This window comes from Panthera tigris, chromosome B1 (assembly GCF_018350195.1).
Source record: "Panthera tigris isolate Pti1 chromosome B1, P.tigris_Pti1_mat1.1, whole genome shotgun sequence".
NCBI lineage: Eukaryota > Metazoa > Chordata > Mammalia > Carnivora > Felidae > Panthera > Panthera tigris.
In genome coordinates, this window is record NC_056663.1 from 33,623,242 (window position 1) to 33,640,653 (window position 17,412).

Consider the following 17,412-nt stretch of genomic DNA (forward strand, 5'->3'; position numbering starts at 1 on the left):
AGTGCAAGCCCCTCATCAGGCTCTGTGCTGACAGCTCAGAGCCTGGAGCCTGTTTTGGATTCTGTCACCTTCTCTCTCTGCCCCTCCGCCTCTCGCGCACTGTCCTCCTCCCTCTCAAAAAGAAGCCAACAGTAAAAAAAAAACTTGTAAAAGAAGAAGACCGGAGATCCACAGAAGCATTGCATGCGGATTAAAGTGCCAATTCACTGAGAAGACATAACAATTCTAAACTTTTATGTAATTGTAGCGAGGTCGCAAAATATATAAGCACTGGTAGAACAAGAAGTCATAACCAAATTCACAGTTATAGTGAGGGATTCTAAGACTCCTGGCTCAGTAACTGATAGCACAAACAAACAAGATATCAGTAGGGATTGATACACGCACACACGGTGAACAAAGGTGGCCTCACAAACATAGAAAATGCTGCAGAGAACAACACACATATTTTTGTGTGCACAGACAGAAACATGGGCACATGTCGAGCCATGCAGCAAGCAAGTCTCCACATATATCAACAGATTCTTACCCTAGTCGTTTCTCTGATCCTTATGGGATTATGTTAAGTATTAATCTAACAACACGTGGAAAGTCTGAATAAGCACACACGTTAAGAAACATATGTCTAAGCATTTCAAGGGCCAAAGAAGAGAGAAAATGGAGAACACAGTATAATTTGAATCAAATGATAATGAAAATATCCTTTAGCAAATGGGCGACAACTAAGAGAGGTCTTAGAGAAAAATGTATGGATTTATAAACCTCAAAAAAATGTATTGAAAAAGGGGGCTGAAAGTTAATGAACCAAATACCCCTTTCGAGAATTTATTTAAGACAAATAAACTTAAGGAAAGGGACTGGAATAGGATAAATTACAGTATAAATTGAAATAGCAAACAAAATGTAAAAAAAGGAAAACAAATAATAAAAAAATAATAACAATTGAAAATTTGTATTTGGATGATATTTAAAAAGAGAAAAAAAATGATTCTACAGATTACATTGATAGAAAGAAAAGTGAGGGGGAGCCTGGGTGGCTCAGTCGGTTAAATATCCAACTCACTTTTGGCTCAGGTCATGAACTCATGGTTCGCGGGTCCAACTCCACGTTGGGCTCTTTGCTGACAGTGTGGAGCCTTCTTGAGATTCTTTCTCTCCCCCTCCCTCTGCCCTTCCCCTGCTCACACTTGCTCACGCCCTCTCTCTCTCAAAATTAATAAATAAACTTAAAAAAAGTAAATGTGATGGCCAAATTAAATTTAGATAAAGCAGAAAAAATGTATAGGAAACCATAATATAACAAAATTTATATATGAAAAAATTAAAAGCCTGAAGGGTTTTATAACTACTAAAGAAATTGGCTCTTCTATTCTTATACAAGGTATTCCAGAGAATATAAAAAATGAATACTTTCTAATTCATTTTCTATGCATAACATACCATAACAACACCCACACTGAGCAAGTACAGTATAAAGAAATTACGGGACAGTATCACTCACAGGCATAAAATAGCAAACTTCATCGATCAATATGTGTAAGACACACTGTTTCTATGTTGAGTTTATCCAAAGATTGCAAAGTTAAATACATGTTCACATATCAATCAATTTACTTTGAAATACTAGCTGAATAAAGGGGTAAGAAATCTCACCCAATAAAGAAAGAAAATGTCTTTGATTTAATTCTCAGCAAAGTAGGAATAGAAGTGAATTTTCCTAATCTGAAGAAGATCTAAATATGTACAGAATACCTTCATATACTGGGACAAAATACTGCAAGTCTCTCCTTTGAGATTGGAAGAAAAACAAAGAAACTTTTTATCACTATTTTTATTCTGCGTTGTACGGGAGGCTCTATTCAGTGAAGGAAAACAAATGCAAGAATTAAAATTGTAAAGATTAGAGAGATACGAACAAAGCTGTCATTTTCTGAAATAATATGATTATGTAGGAAATCTGCTAAAATTTACAGATAAATTACTAGAATTATTAAGAGAGGTAGTATAGGTGCCTGACACAAAAATGAATATACAAAAATTAGTTGAATTTCTATATTCTAGTAATAGCTGAAAAATATTTTTCAAAAGAGCCCATTTAAAATATACAGTAAAACTTAAATTCCTAGAAACAAACCTAATAAAATATATGCAAAATTGTTGTGGTGAAGCTACCAAGTATTAGCTGGCAAAATTAAGAAAAACTAAATAAACGGATAGACATTTTGTCAATAGATTTGGAATTCAATAGCTTATATGTGCTCATTGTTCCCATAGAGACCACAGATGTGGTCTATGTTAAATGAAAATCCCAACAGGAATTGTGTGTGTAACTTGAGAATATATGTGAAAGTACAAAAAACTACTCACCAAATCATTCATAAAGAACAGAGTTAAAGGACCACCTAGATCAAAATTATTTCAAAGACCTGGTGGTAAAAGAGTGCCAGAGTACACAGATAAATAGGACCACCAGAAAAGAACAGATATCCCAGAAAGACACATATATGAACACTTGCTTTATTAGATAAGTGTCACTGTGGGTCCTTAGGGAAGGATCATCATATGAATGATGATGTGACAATTGGGCATCCATCTGGGATAAAAATGAAATTAAACATTTGCATCATACACAAAACAATTTCAGATAGAGACTTAAATTTGAAAAGAGAATAAAATAATGCTTTTTAGAAGACAATACACAAATATATATTCACAATTTCAGAGTAGGGAAAATTTCCTTTAAAAAGGACACACATACACACACACACACACACACACACACACACACAACTAACAATAAGGAAATGATGAAAAAATTGACTCTACTGCATTAAAAACTTCTGATAATCACATAACACCACAAAAAGCATAAGAAAACTCAGAAGGAGGGAAGTTATTTTTAACATATATAACTGAAAAGAGTTTATATGAAAAATATAATATTAAAACATATACAAGTGAATAAAAAGGTGGGGAGAGACAACTCACTAGAAATACAAAAAGGCTTAAACAAATACTTCACAGAAAATATAATCCAAATGGCCAAAAGATAAGGAAATATTCTTTTATTATTCAGAGTGGTAGTAGTTACAGAAAGCAAAATTAAAAACCCAACATGCCGTCACAAAAACTTAGCCAAAAGGGCTAAAATTTGCTATCTGCCAATGGCAAACGGCTTAAAGGTCGTAGAACAATAGGAACTTATACTCACTGCTGCTGGGAGTGTTAATTTGTACAACCACCCTGGAAACAATTTGGTATGATATAGTTAAGATAAATAGATTTGAATGTGGGGTGCCTGGGTGATGCAGCCAGTTAAGCCTCCGACCTTGGATTTCGGCTCCAGTCATCATCTCAAGGTTCATGAATTCGAGCTCCACATGGGCTCTGTGCTGATAGCGCAGAGCCTGCTTGTGATTCTCTGTCTCTCTCTCTCTCTCTGCCCCTCCCCGACTTATCTTCACTCAAAAATAAATAAGCATTTAAAAAACTGGACTTGAATGATAACATTTATGGAAATTTTTTTCAACATAGCCTTGAAGTATCCATAAAAGCAGTAAGAAAGGAAATTGTCATATCTATATCTATATCTATATCTATAGATCTATATAGATCTATAGATATAGATATATCTATATAGATATATCTATAGATATAGATATAGATATATCTATATCTTATCTAGATCTAGATCTAGATCTAGATAGATATCAAGATATAGATATATAATTACACCAATACATGACAAAATTGTGATATTATGCACAATAGCAAAAATAAACTAATTCCAGATACATGATTTTGAAAACATGGTATAGAGGAAAGGGTTAACCTTCAGAAGGAGAGAGGACATTAGGACAGGTATGGGGCCAAGGGAGGAGATGTCTGGACTGCTGGCAATGCTCTGTTCCTTTGCCCAGATTGCATTGTATGAATACTCATTTTATAATTTATATTACATATATATATATATGTTATAGTATAAATGTATCTAAATAATATATGGAATGTATCTATTTATATGTTTTCTGTATAAATTTTACTGAAAAAATGGCTTTAATTAAGTAAGCTTGAAAGCCCATGGTTATATATGGCCATACTATAGAGCAGGGATCTTAACCTTTTATGTGCCACAGATCATTTTGGAAATCTGATAAAACCTGTAAGCCCTTTCCCTGAATGTTTTTTTTTTTTAATTAAAAAAAATTTTTTTTAACGTTTATTTATTTTTGAGACAGAGAGAGACAGAGCATGAACAGGGGAGGGTCAGAGAGAGAGGGAGACACAGAATCTGAAACAGGCTCCGGGCTCTGAGCAGTCAGCACAGAGCCCGACGCGGGGCTCGAACCCACATACCGCGAGTTCGTGACCTGGGCTCGAACCCACATACTGCGAGATCGTGACCTGAGCCGAAGTCGGACGCTTAACCGACTGAGCCACCCAGGCACCCCTCCCTGAATGTTTTTAAATTCATTAATAAAATGTATAGCACTAAAAGGAAGCCAATGATATTGGAATACACTTGTCAAAATATTATAAAACAATCTGTGATATAGTTAAATATTTGCTTCTTTTTAAGCCCTAAATTATAAGATCTAATGGTAGATTAATAACCACCATAATTTCAAACTAGAGATACATATATGTGATACTTAAAGATTCATGTAGCCATCAGCCCTCAACAGGTACAAAAAGATCGAGATCATACCATGCATATTTTCAGATCACAACGCTATGAAACTTGAAATCAACCACAAGAAAAAGTTTGGAAAGCCCTCAAATACATGGAGGTTGAAGAATATTCTCCTAAAGAATGAATGGGTTAACCAGGAAACTAAAGAAGAAATAAAAAATACATGGAAGCAAATGAAAATGAAAATATGACAGTCCAAACCCTTTGGTATGCAGCAAAGACAATCCTAAGAAGAAAATACATTGCAATTCAGGTCTATCTCAAGAAGCAAGAAAGGTCCCAAATGTACAGTCTAACTTTACATCCAAAGGAGATAGAAAAGCAAATAAAGCCTAAAGCCAGCAGAAGAAGGGGAATAATAAAGATTAGAGCAGAAATAAATGATATAGAAACAAACAAACAGACAAAATACAGAACAGATCAACGAAACTAAGAGCTGGTTTTTTGAAAGAAGAAACAAAATTGATAAACCCCCTAGCCAGACTTATCAAAAGAGAGAGAGAGAGAGAGAGAGAGAGAGAGAGAACCCAAACAGATAAAATAACAAATGAAAGAATAGAGATCACAACCAACACCACAGAAATACAAACAATTTTAAGAGAATACTATGAAAAATTATACGCCAACAAACTGGGCAATCTGGAACAAATGGACCAATTCTTAGGGACTCATGCACTACCAAAACTGAAACAGGAAGAAATAGAAACTTTGAAAAGACACATAACCAGCAAAGAAATTGAATAAGTTATCAAAAATCTCTCAACAAACAAGAGTCCTGGGCCAGAAGGCTTCCCACGGGAATTCTACCAGACATTTAAAGCAGAGTTAATACCTATTCTTTTCAAACTGACCCCCAAAAATAGAAATGGAAAGAAAGCTTCCCACCTCATTCTATGAAGCCAACATTACCTTGATTTTAAAACTAAACAAAGACCTCCCTGAAAAGGAAAATTACAGGCCAATATTCCTGGCAAAACTGGATGCAAAAATTCTCCACAAGATACTAGCAAATTGAATTCAACAGTACATTGAAAGAATTATTCACCACAATCAAGTGGAATTTATTCCTGGGCTGCAGGTCTGGTTCAGTATTCACAAATCAACCAATGTGACATACCACATTATAAAAAGAAAGGATAAAAAGTATATGAGCCTCTCAATGGATGCAGAAAAAGCATTTGACAAAATACAGCATCCTTTCTTGATAAAAAACCTCAAGAAAGTAGGGATAGAAGGAACATAATTCAAAAATCATAAAGGCCATATACAAAAGACTCACAGATAATATCATCCTCAATGGGGAAAAACGAAGAGCTTTCCCTCTAAGGTCAGGAACACAACAGGGATGTTCACTGTCACCACTGTTATTCAGCATAGTGTTGGAAGTCCTAGCCTCATCAATCAGAAAACAAAAAGAAATAAAAGGCATCCAAATGGGCAAGGAGGAAGTCAAATTTTCACTTTTCATAGATGACATGACACTCTATGTGGAAAACCCAAAAGGCTTCACCAAAAAACTGCTAGAACTGATCCATGAATTCAGCAAATTCATAGGATATAAAACAATGTACAGAATTTGGTTGCATTTCTATACACCAATAAGGAAGCACCAGAATGAGAAATCAAGAAATCGATCCTATTTATAATTGTACCATAACCCATAAAATACCTAGGAATAAACCTAACCAAAGAGGTAAAAGATCTGTACACTGAAAACTTGAGAAAGCTTCTGAAAGAAATTGAAGAAGATGCACACAAAAAAGGAAAAACATTCCATGCTTATGGGTTAGAAGACCAAATATTACTAAAATGTCTATACTACCCAAAACAATCTACACATGCAGTGCAATCCCTATCCAAATAACACCGGCATTTTTCATAGAGTTAGAACAAACAATTCTAAAATTTGTAGGGAACCAGAAAAGACTCCAAATAGCTAAAGTAACGTTGAAAAAGAAAATCAAAGCTAGAGGCATGAAAATTCTGGACTTCAAGCTATATTACAAAGCTGTAATCTTAAGATAGTGTGGTACTGGCACAAAAACGGACAGAAATCAATGGAACAGAATAGAGAACCCAGAAACGGACCCATAAATGCACGGCCAATTCCTCTCCAACAAAACAGGAAAGAATACCCAATGGAAAAAAGACAGTCTCTTCAGCAAATGGTATTAGGAAAACTGGGCAGTGACATGCAGAAGAATGAACCTGGACCAACCTTCTCATACCATACACAAAAATAAATTCAAAATGGATGGAAAACCTAAATGTGAGACAGGAAGCCATCAAAATCCTAGAGGAGAATGTAGGCAGCAACCTCTTTGACCACAGCAACTTCTTACTAGACAAGTCTCCGCAGGCAAGGGAAACAAAAGCAAAAATGAACTATTGGGACCTCCTCAAGATAAAAAGCTTCTCCACAGCTAAGGAAACAATCAACAAAACCGAAAGGCAACTGACAGAACGGGAGAAGGTATTTGCAAATGACATATTGGATAAAGGATTAGTAGCCAAGATCTATAAAAAAACTTATCCAACTCAACACCCAAAAAACAAATAACCCAGTGAAGAAATGGGCAGAAGACATGAACAGACACATCTCCAAAGAAGACATCCAGATGGCTAACAGACACATGCTCAACATCACTCATCATCAGGGAAATCCCGATGTTTATAGCTGCATTGTCAGCTATAGACAAATTATGGATAGAGCCCAAATGTCCATCACCTGATGAATGTATAAAGAAGATGTGGTATGTATATATATATATATATATATGTGTGTGTGTGTGTGTGTGTGTGTGTATACACACAACAGAATATTGCTTGGTGATCAAAAAATAATGAAATAACACGGATGGAACTAGAGTGTATTATGCTAAGCGAAATAAATCAGTCAGAGAAAGACAAATATCATATGATTTCACTCATATGTGAAATTTAAGGAACACAACAGATGAACATAAGGGAAGGAAAAAGAAAAATAAGATAAAAACAGAGAAGGAGGCAAACCATAAGTGACTCTTAACAATAGAGCACAAGTTGAGGGTTGCTGGAGGGAGGTGGTGGGGGGATGGGCTAGATGGGCGATGGGCGTTAAGGAGGGCACTTGTTGGGATGAGCCCTGGGTGTTATATGTAAGTGATGAATCACTGGGTTCTACTCCTGAAACCAACACTATACTGTATGTTAACTAACTTCAATTTAAATAAATAAATTTTTGGGGCGCCTGGGTGGCTCAGTCGGTTGGGCAGCCGACTTGGGCTCAGGTCATGATCTCGTGGTCCGTGAGTTCGAGCCCCGCGTCGGGCTCTGTGCTGACAGCTCAGAGCCTGGAGCCTGTTTCGGATTCTGTGTCTCCCTCTCTCTGACCCTCCCCCGTTCACGCTCTGTCTCTCTCTGTCTCAAAAATAAATAAACGTTAAAAAAAATTTTTTTAAATAAATTTTTAAAAAATAAAGATTTATGTAGCAACCACAATGTGATATAAAAATATATATAATTTGTATGGGTGACAAAGTCATGGGAACTACTAATACCATGGTGGTTTGTTGCCTTACATCCCTGTAATCGTAGAACATTCTGAATTCTAGTTAGAATTTAATAAAAATAGAAATTTAATTTTTCTCATTCAGGTTGAGATGCGAAGCCTGGATATCATGAAAACTATCTGCTGAGGTCTGTCCTTTTGGAGACAGGACACTTTCCTGAATTAGAGGACTTTCACCAGTCTGGTGGAGGCTTTCCTTGACGGTTGGGTCAGAGGTAGTACCAGAAATGGAAACAAAAACAAAACAAAAAGAAAGTCTAACAGACGAAGTTGAATCTTGACACAGTGGTTTTAACAAGGAGCATAAGTGATTTGGAGAAAAACGTCCCCGATTGTATCATGAACCACTCCAGCTGCCTCCTTGATTCCCTTAAGATATAAATTTGATGTAGTATAATGTATCTTTGCATCACCAGTCCTTGGATTTAAAGTTTTCAAGAAATACTTTAACAATGTGTGTTGGAGTTTATTCTCCTTTATTGGATGATATGCAATTGAGGGGAAAAAAGCATAAAAATATAAAAAAAGATTAGGTTTAAAATAATATGCAGAGGTAGAATACATATAGAATCTATGCCTTCAGAAATAAAAGCTATAAAGAGTCTAAGTAAATTTAGGGTGGCATCTGCTTGGTCTTCTGAACAAAATCACAACAGATTACAAAAAAAGAAGACATGAAATGAGAAGATAATAGAATGATATGGAAGTGGTTTAAGGAGGGGTGCCTGGGTGGCTCAGTCTGTTGAGCATCTGACTTCGGCTCAGGTCATGATCTCACGGTTCGTGAGTTTGAGCCCCATGTCGGGCTCTGTGCTGACAGCTCAGAGCCTGGAGCCTGCTTTGGATTCTGTGTCTCCCTCTCTCTCTGTTCCTCCTCTGCTGTGCTCTCTTTCTTTCTCTCTCAAAAATAAATAGATTTTTTTAAAAAGTGCTTTAAGGAAACTCAAAAATGTCACTGAATATTTTAAAATGTCACTATAACTAAAAAAATAAAATATAATAAAATGTCATTATAACTAATAAATAGGAGTCTTAACATTGCCAAAAATTCACCGTATTTTACAGAAAATAATTTTGAAAGACTTTCCCAAAAATTAACAGGCAATAGACAATGCCAAGAAAAAAGATAATAAGGCCACCTAGTCAAGATATTTGATACAAATAATTTATATTTCTGAATTAGAAACCAAAGAAGTGGAACAGAATCCATTTTAAAATCTGTAATAATAGACACATTCCTGGAACTGAAGAATCAAATCCTCACTTTGAAAGACCTCACTGTCAAACAATCGAAATAATAAAAAGAAAACATTACCCAGGCATAACATGATGACTGGTTTTCATTAAGTAGCAATTCTAAAAACATTTAAGAGAAAAGAAACACTATTGTTAAAGGGTTATTTAACGACACCAACAAACAAAATAAGGGTAGTCTCAGGTTTTGAACTTTGAATATCAGTATCTACTTCTCAAGAGTCATGAAGTTAAAACTGTGAGTTAAAAAATCTAATCCAATCCTACCTGCTATTCATGTTTTCTACTTAGCAACAGAGTTAAATCCTTAAAAATGTTAAGTTTCATGTAAGAAGAAAGAAGAAATTACTAATGGAAGTGATTTAGCTAATCAAGAGAAGAAACAAAGTTCAACATGAGGGAAGTCATAGTTTAAAAGGATTTTTAGGGGATTTAGGTGGACAGAAACAAAGTAAATTATAGCTCAGAAGCATCAGAATTATATATATATATGTAATAAAGCATATATATAATTAAGCATCAGAAGTAAATGCTATTCTTTCTTGAGAAGTCTAGCAAAGAACCAGTAATTGTTTTTAATTTTTTTTTAACTTTACTTTTATTTAATTTTGAAAGACAGAGTGAGACAGGGCACGAGTGGTGGACAGGCAGAGAGAGAAGGAGACACAGAATCTGAAGCAGGCTCCAGGCTCTGAGCAAGCATTCAGCACAGAGCCCGATGCGGGGCTTGAACCCATGAACCATGAGATCATGACGTGAGCCACAGTCAGACACTTAACCAACTGAGGCACCCAGGCACCCCAGAACCAACAATTTTTTTTTTTTAAATAGCCCAAACGTCAGAAGTAGATGCCATTTTTTTCTTGGGAAGCCAACAGAGAATCTGAACTTGGGACAGATGGTTTGGTCAGGCCCGTCCCCATCTGCACCCCCATCCCTTGTGTATGCAGAATAATAGTGGGCTATGCCTCTGGGCAAAGACCCAAGAACTGCTCTCTAGAAGCAATGGGGGATTCAAGAGCCTGAAGAACAGAATGGAGGCTAACTGCAGATGCCCACAGTAGATGAGACAGAAAAGGGAGGATCAAGGAAAGAGCATGGAGGAAAAGCAGCTCTCTCGAGAAGTAAATGCAATGAAGAGCTCTCTCCTGGGCCAAGTACTCTTCCCCATGGCGACTGGAGGTGAGGATTCCCCACCCTGGCTGCTTACCACTCCGAAGTCCTAGAGGGAGGTCTCTCTATCTACCGATAGAGCTCACATCCGGATGTCCCATCCAGAGAGGTATCAGGAGGTACAACAAGCACAAAAACATACAAAGAAAACCCATGCAAGCTAATTCGAGTCAGCCTAATCCCACATTCAACAAGGGTCCCATATTCTGAAGAAAAAAAAAAAAACAGCACAGTGAAATAAGAGACAGGGTGAAAGACAAATCAATCAAACTCAAAAGAAATAGAGATGATTCAAGGGACAGCAGTGAACCTACAAAAATAACCGAAGCCAGATTCTTAGAGAGTTTTATGAGGATTCTATATCTATACATTAAGCCAAGCCCGCTATGAAAATAGAATAATCATAAAGCAAGAAAATGGGGGAAATTAAAATAGGATTGCAACTCTAAAATTTGAGGAGATCTTTTCGTATGTCGAGCAGGAGCATAAGGACTAGAAAATATGATTGAAAAGTTGTTAGAAACCTTGAAGATTAATATTCTAGATTCCATATTTACGGAACAAGAATTCCAAGAGGAGAGAAAAAAGGCGACGAAATCTAATGTACTACGAACTACAAGCTCAGAAGAGGAGAGCAAGACGCGTAATGTTACCTACGGAAGACCACTGTGGAGTCATCACAGTCAGGAGGGGCCCATCCTTCTTTGCACTGACACTGGAGCTCATGGTCACACACCTAGACAAGCAGTGATCCTGTCAGTTTCCACACTAGGCTGACCACCAACCCAAGGAGCCTGTTCATCCGTTCAGAAGAAGGACTAACCCCTGCTCTGCACCCTTGCAACTACCTACATAGTGTCTGGATCCATCATGGGAATTTCAATACCAGATGCGTGGAAGAAATTTTTTTTTCATCGAACCAAACTATTGAGCGGTTAGGCAAACTTAGTATCATTGAGCGCTGAAACGGTACTTCAGCATCGTCAGGACTGACCCGAACTTCCAAAAGATTCGGCGAGCTTGGGGAAACGTTTTCAAAACTTACGGCATGCCCTTTGCACTTGGAGGAGCAGTTGGTCGATTTGTAGGCTCTTTCGATATCCACACATTCTGCGTTAATGCAAACCTGAAAGTGATGTGAAAACAACACTGAGTTCACATCAATCCCCAATGGCTTCAGTTCTGCAAATTGCTCAGCCTTTGGAATTTAGTCTTATATTATTAGCCATTACTATTGTTATCAAACTTACCTTTTTAAAAATTTAAAAAATTTTTTTATTTTTTATTTTGAGAGAGAGAGAGAGACAGAGCACAAGCGGGGGAGGGACAGAGAGAGAGGGAGACCCAGAATCCCAAGCAGGCTCCAGGCTCCGAGCTATCAGTGCAGAACCCAACGCGGGGATCGAACCCACAAGCCCTGAGATCATGACCTGGGCCAAAGTCGAATGCTTAACCGACTCAGCTACCCAGGTGTCCCCAAACTGACCTTTTTATTGGGGAAATCACAACATTCTTTTGCAAATAAGAATATGGGATCTAGATAATACTTATTTTAAATATTTAGAAAGTTCTCTAGAGAATATTTCCTTATTTGACTTCATTCCTCATGGGTCATTCTGTTTATCTACCCCTTCAGTCCACTCCTGAGACAAATATTTAGCACTGAGCTAAGCATTGCACATGATACAAGGCACCCATTCCAAACAAAAACATTATGGAAAGCATGTTAATATCATGTCATCTGGAATATTAAAACAATTATCATTTATCTAAAAATTAGTATTTTTTATTATTCTCTTTATTATTATCAGAATGGCTTATAATTTATTGAGACCCTACTGATTTGGGGGCATTAAAATTTACCTAGGTTTAATAACCAAGTACTAAGCACATAATAGTTGCTTGTTAAATAATACTGACAGGGTGAATGTAGGCATGCATAAAAGAATGGCATAAGCATTGCTTTGAAAACTGTCCTCCGTGGAACAGAAGGAGGCCTTGAGTAGCAAACATAAGACAAAAAAACAAGACCAAAGAACATTTTGATTAAAAGCTACACTTTCAACTTACCTTCCTGTGTCCACACTTAGTTCCATTAGCTACCATGCCTATTTCTGGACTGCTGTCGTCAGGATCAAACAGTTTACATGTCAGGAAAGTTACTATATGTCCTCTCCAGGGCAAATTATCTGACCCACCTTGACAGAACAACTTCCCACACAGGGCATCGCTGAGGAAAAGCCAAAATTTGCTGCAGTTAGAATACCAGGATCCAAACTGCAGTTTTCCCCAAATGTAACACAGCTCCCTATCGGTATTTAATTAATGGCATTTCTCCCTAGAGCAGAGATTCCTAGTTCTCCTTTATATCAAAGTTCCCTTTGTTCTTCGGTAATAGAACTAGAGAATAGTAACAAGAAACATTGCTACTCAAAAACAAAAAACAAAACACAACAAAATCCTGATTTCCCAGGTTCCCCGGCGGCTAATTTTTGGCCAAGTGCCTAACTAAGTTCCGGCCAACTGGAAGAAAGCAGAACCTTGCGTGCAAATTCTTGCAGGTGGCCTTACATGAAAGAATATGTCTTATTCCTCCTTTTTTTCCTCCTTTTGGCTTATTGGAATGCAGTGGCTGCAGATGGAGAAGCCATGACAGACCAAAAGAAACACTTGGGAATGAAGGTCATTTTCAAGATAAAGGAAAATGGACTTGTAACATCATGAAGGGCACACAGGGAGTCCGTTTCTATTTTGTTTCAGCTAAGGTACTTTTTTTTTTTTTACTTAATTTATTTGGAGAGAGACAGAGACAGTGTAAATGGGGGAGGGGCAGAGAGAGAGGGAGAGAGAGAGAGAATCCCAAGCAGGCTCCGTGCTGCCAGCATGAAGCCTGATGCGGGGCTCGAACGCACGAATCGAGAGATCATGACCTGAGCGGACACCAAGAGTCAGACGCTTAACCGACTGAGCCACCCAGGTGCCCTAAGGTTACTTCTTATTTTCATGAACTGCACTGAGGAATTTTCCCCACTGTAACTGTGTCTATCTAAGGCTGAGTCTTGGGTGACACGCCAAGGCATCATGTGTGGTTACTGGAAGAACTATCTCCCTGCAAGTAAAGATGACACAGCTCAGCACTCAGTAAAGCCATCCACTCACTGCCAAGGTGAATAAAGTCGATGCCAATAAAATTGGAGTCAATTGCTTCATGCAGAATTCAGAGCAGGGCTCAGAAAAACTATTCTGAGAGTGACAGAATCAGATTCTTCTAATGCTTCTGGTAGGAAATGTGACTGCGGAGTGGAGAAAGGCATACATTCTCTCCAAAACGGAGAAGGTGTTTTTCTGGAGTCACTTGATACAGAAGGCTCTAGAGCACAGAGAATTCCAGGCGTAGTCTCCACTACAGCCAATGACTACTCAGAAGTGACTAGGAGGTCGGGCCGTGGAAAGAATGATACGTTTGTGCCGCTAGTTGCGGAAATGACCCAGTGCTCATACAAACGGTTATACAGGACAATAGCGTGCGCATATGCTCATAGGGAAACGGAGCTACTCTGCTCTCTTTTGCACTCGCCACCTCACAAACCACACGTTGGTCCCCCCAAAACACGTACACATTTCTTTTTACATAATTGTCTTCCCTTTTAAATCTGTCCCGATTTCTTATAAAGGAGAGACCACCCGGACCCCCAAGAGATGATACTATGTCCAAAATACAGTTTGTTAATATTTATCACCTAGAACAATTACTGTTTAATAGAAAAGCGTTGAGAAATGTTAACCTTCTTCAGTCTCTTGCTATGCAGTACTTAGTGTGTGTAAAATCTGGAGCAGGTACTAAGTTTAATCTGTGATCATTTGAATTTTAAAAGTCGTCTTAAAACTGTGGAATTAAAAAAAGATCTTATACAAAAATCTGAAGTCCTGGGGCACCTGGGTGGTTTAGCCAATTAAATGTCTGACTCTTGATCTCGGCTGAGGTCATGATCTCACAGCTTGTGACTTTGAGCCTCACGTTGGGTCTGCACTGATAGCACGGAGCCTGCTTGTAAATCTCTCTCTCCCTCTTTTTCTGCCCCTCCCCCACTCACTCTCTTGCTCTTTCTTTCCAAATAAACGTCAAGAGAAATTTCAAGCCCATTGCTTGTGATATGCTAGAATTTTTCCCACCAGAATATCAATACAAAAAGTAAAACAAATTCTCCAGATGAACTGTCAATCTTTTCTTACTGTATTTTTTTTTCTTTCTGTAATACCATGGCAAGTTTTTTTTTTCAATATATGAAATTTATTGTCAGATTGGTTTCCATACAACACCCAGTGCTCATCCCAAAATGTGCCCTCCTCAATACCCATCACCCACCCTCCCCTCCCTCCCACCCCCCATCAACCCTCAGTTTGTTCTCAGTTTTTAAGAGTTTCTTATGCTTTACCATGGCAAGTTTAAATAAAACTATATAAGCATTATATTGGTTATTCTTCTGAGTAGATAAATGTCTCTACTCCTTGAATCATAATGAAAGACTTAGGTGGAAAAGCACCTAAGGAATATTGTTAAATCCACGTATCGGGGCACCTGGGTGGCTCAGTCGGTTGGGCGGCCGACTTCGGCTCAGGTCATGATCTCGCGGTCCATGAGTTCGAGCCCCGCGTCGGGCTCTGTGCTGACAGCTCAGAGCCTAGAGCCTGTTTCAGATTCTGTGTCTCCCTCTCTCTGACCCTCCCCCGCTCATGCTCTGTCTCTCTCTGTCTCAAAAAAATAAATAAACGTTAAAAAAATTAAAAAAAAAATCCACGTATCGATTTCCAGCCAGGTCCATTCACTGCTGCGTGTTTCATCCAAACATTCACTCTATTTAACAACGACTGTACTCGATGTCATCTGAAACACCGGCCATGAGCGACTGGAAAAAAGAGATCGTTTCTTATTTGTCTTTTTAACTCCGTCGGTAGCCTGAAACCCTAGCACATAATAGTCACCTAATGGATGCTGATCAAATGGGCGATGTCCAAATTCACTTTCTGTTTAACTGGAATGAATCAGAATGTGTGTCTGGAAGAGAGTGAGTCCCCTAGTCTGTGGAGCAGGAAGGTTCAAACAACAAGGCCACTTACTTTGTTTTGCAGGGAATGCGTGTGTCATCCACTTTGCGACAGTACCCATACCTCGACCCACCTTCATTCCTGCTGTAACACGATTTATCTGCAACGCTGGTCCCTGGAACCAGGCAGGGTCAGCAGGGACATATTAGAAAAGAAAAGAGATAAGGCGTTCGATGCCACAGAAGGTTCGTGAAACGTCAAATTAATGAAATACATAGCATGAGAAGCACTGTTAGGGCATAATCCCATTGACCATTGTCAGAAATACAGGCTGCGATAATTTGTTACTAAGAAAGCTGGTTAGAATTTAAAATAATGTTTTAAATATTTATTTTTTGAACAAGGGATAGCTACACATTTGGAAATATGGCTGACATGCTGAAGATTAAGAAAACTCCATCTAAATGTAAAGACTTAATTGGAGAGCCGCAATCATTACATTAACAACCCACAGGCAGACATTGGAATGCTCTCCTGGTAATACTTGCCAGGAGAAATACCATTTCTTACAACGTTTAGCCAAACTGCTTTGTGCACGCGCAACAGTAAGCATCACGTATTTCATTTCTCATGTAATCTTTCTTAGAGCCCCATCAGATGAGCAACCGAATACAGTGGTTCAGGGTTCAGGAGCTAAATCGCAGCTGTGTGACCTTGGCCAAGTGCCTTAACCTCTGGGTTTATCTGTAACTCAACTCACTGTCCATGCCCTTCCTGAACAATGTCCAAGATGATAAAATGAGTTTTATCACCGTATTTTCTTAGTTGTTTGGTCTCAGTAACATTTACAGGCTCCTTGTTATTTAATAAAATATCTACACCGAGAAAAGTGAGTAACTAGGCCTGGATAATAAGGAAAAGCAGATTCCTAATCCCAAGCTTCAGAGGTCTTGGTGCTAATGTTGTGGAAGGTATCATTCATACTCCCGGTACCACGCTGCTTCCCAATTAACAACACACTTGTCCTTTCCCCAATGACTACACATTCTGCAGTATCATAGCTATAAAAATTGCATTGCATAAATATTATATAATTTATTTTCACTCATGCTTACTCTTGGACCTTGAGATGTTTCCCAATTACCCATTATAATTTTTGTAAAACGTGCTGGCTGAAAATCCTTCATAAACAAATATTCCTGAATACGATTCCCGGGGAAAGGAGTGCATTTTCTTTTTAGATTCTACATACATTTTTCCAATTCTTCCTGGAAAGACTGTGCTAACTCATGTTCTTACCAGACTATAAAACTGGGTGTTTTGTCACAGCTTCACTGAAACTGAGCATTAACTGTAGAAAAGCTTTGCCAATTTGACAAACGTGGAAGGAATCAACTTTTTGTTCCTGTTTCTTACTATATTTATGTCTCCTGAGTCATTAATGTGTCAGTACTTCTACTTCTCGCTAGTGAGTTAAGATGATATTAATGTTCTTTAGATGTTTGTACTTCTTTATGACAAATTGCCTATTAATGCCTGGGCCACATTTCTAATATTTGGAACGGCAACTGACTTACAGAAATGGTTTGATATTGAATAGTGATCTCGAGACCTCCTTCTATATATGCGATAGACTTTTCAAACTTCGAAAATTAACTTGAGATAAATTTGTGAGCCCTTATGAACGGCAAAATTT

General features: G+C 38.0%; 1 protein-coding gene across 13 annotated transcripts in view; it reads right to left on the bottom strand.

Annotated features, from left to right (window-relative positions):
• ADAM28 (ADAM metallopeptidase domain 28) overlaps nt 1-17,412 on the bottom strand; it is a 76,409-nt gene that overhangs the window by 10,827 nt on the left and 48,170 nt on the right. For 7 of the 13 annotated variants that reach the window (XR_006216605.1, XR_006216604.1, XR_006216603.1 and 4 more), the window contains 4 exons: nt 15,789-15,891; nt 12,741-12,900; nt 11,716-11,796; nt 11,328-11,406 (listed from right to left, as the gene is read on the bottom strand). Coding sequence is in view for 10 of the 13 variants with exons in the window: in XM_042983208.1 (XP_042839142.1) it covers nt 11,328-11,406; nt 11,716-11,796; nt 12,741-12,900; nt 15,789-15,891 (423 nt within the window). In the remaining 3 variants the exon portion in view is untranslated. Of the gene's footprint in view, nt 1-11,323; nt 11,407-11,715; nt 11,797-12,740; nt 12,901-15,788; nt 15,892-17,412 lie in introns of all 13 variants that reach the window. The other 6 variants (XM_042983210.1, XM_042983211.1, XM_042983213.1 and 3 more) reach the window with 4 other exon arrangements.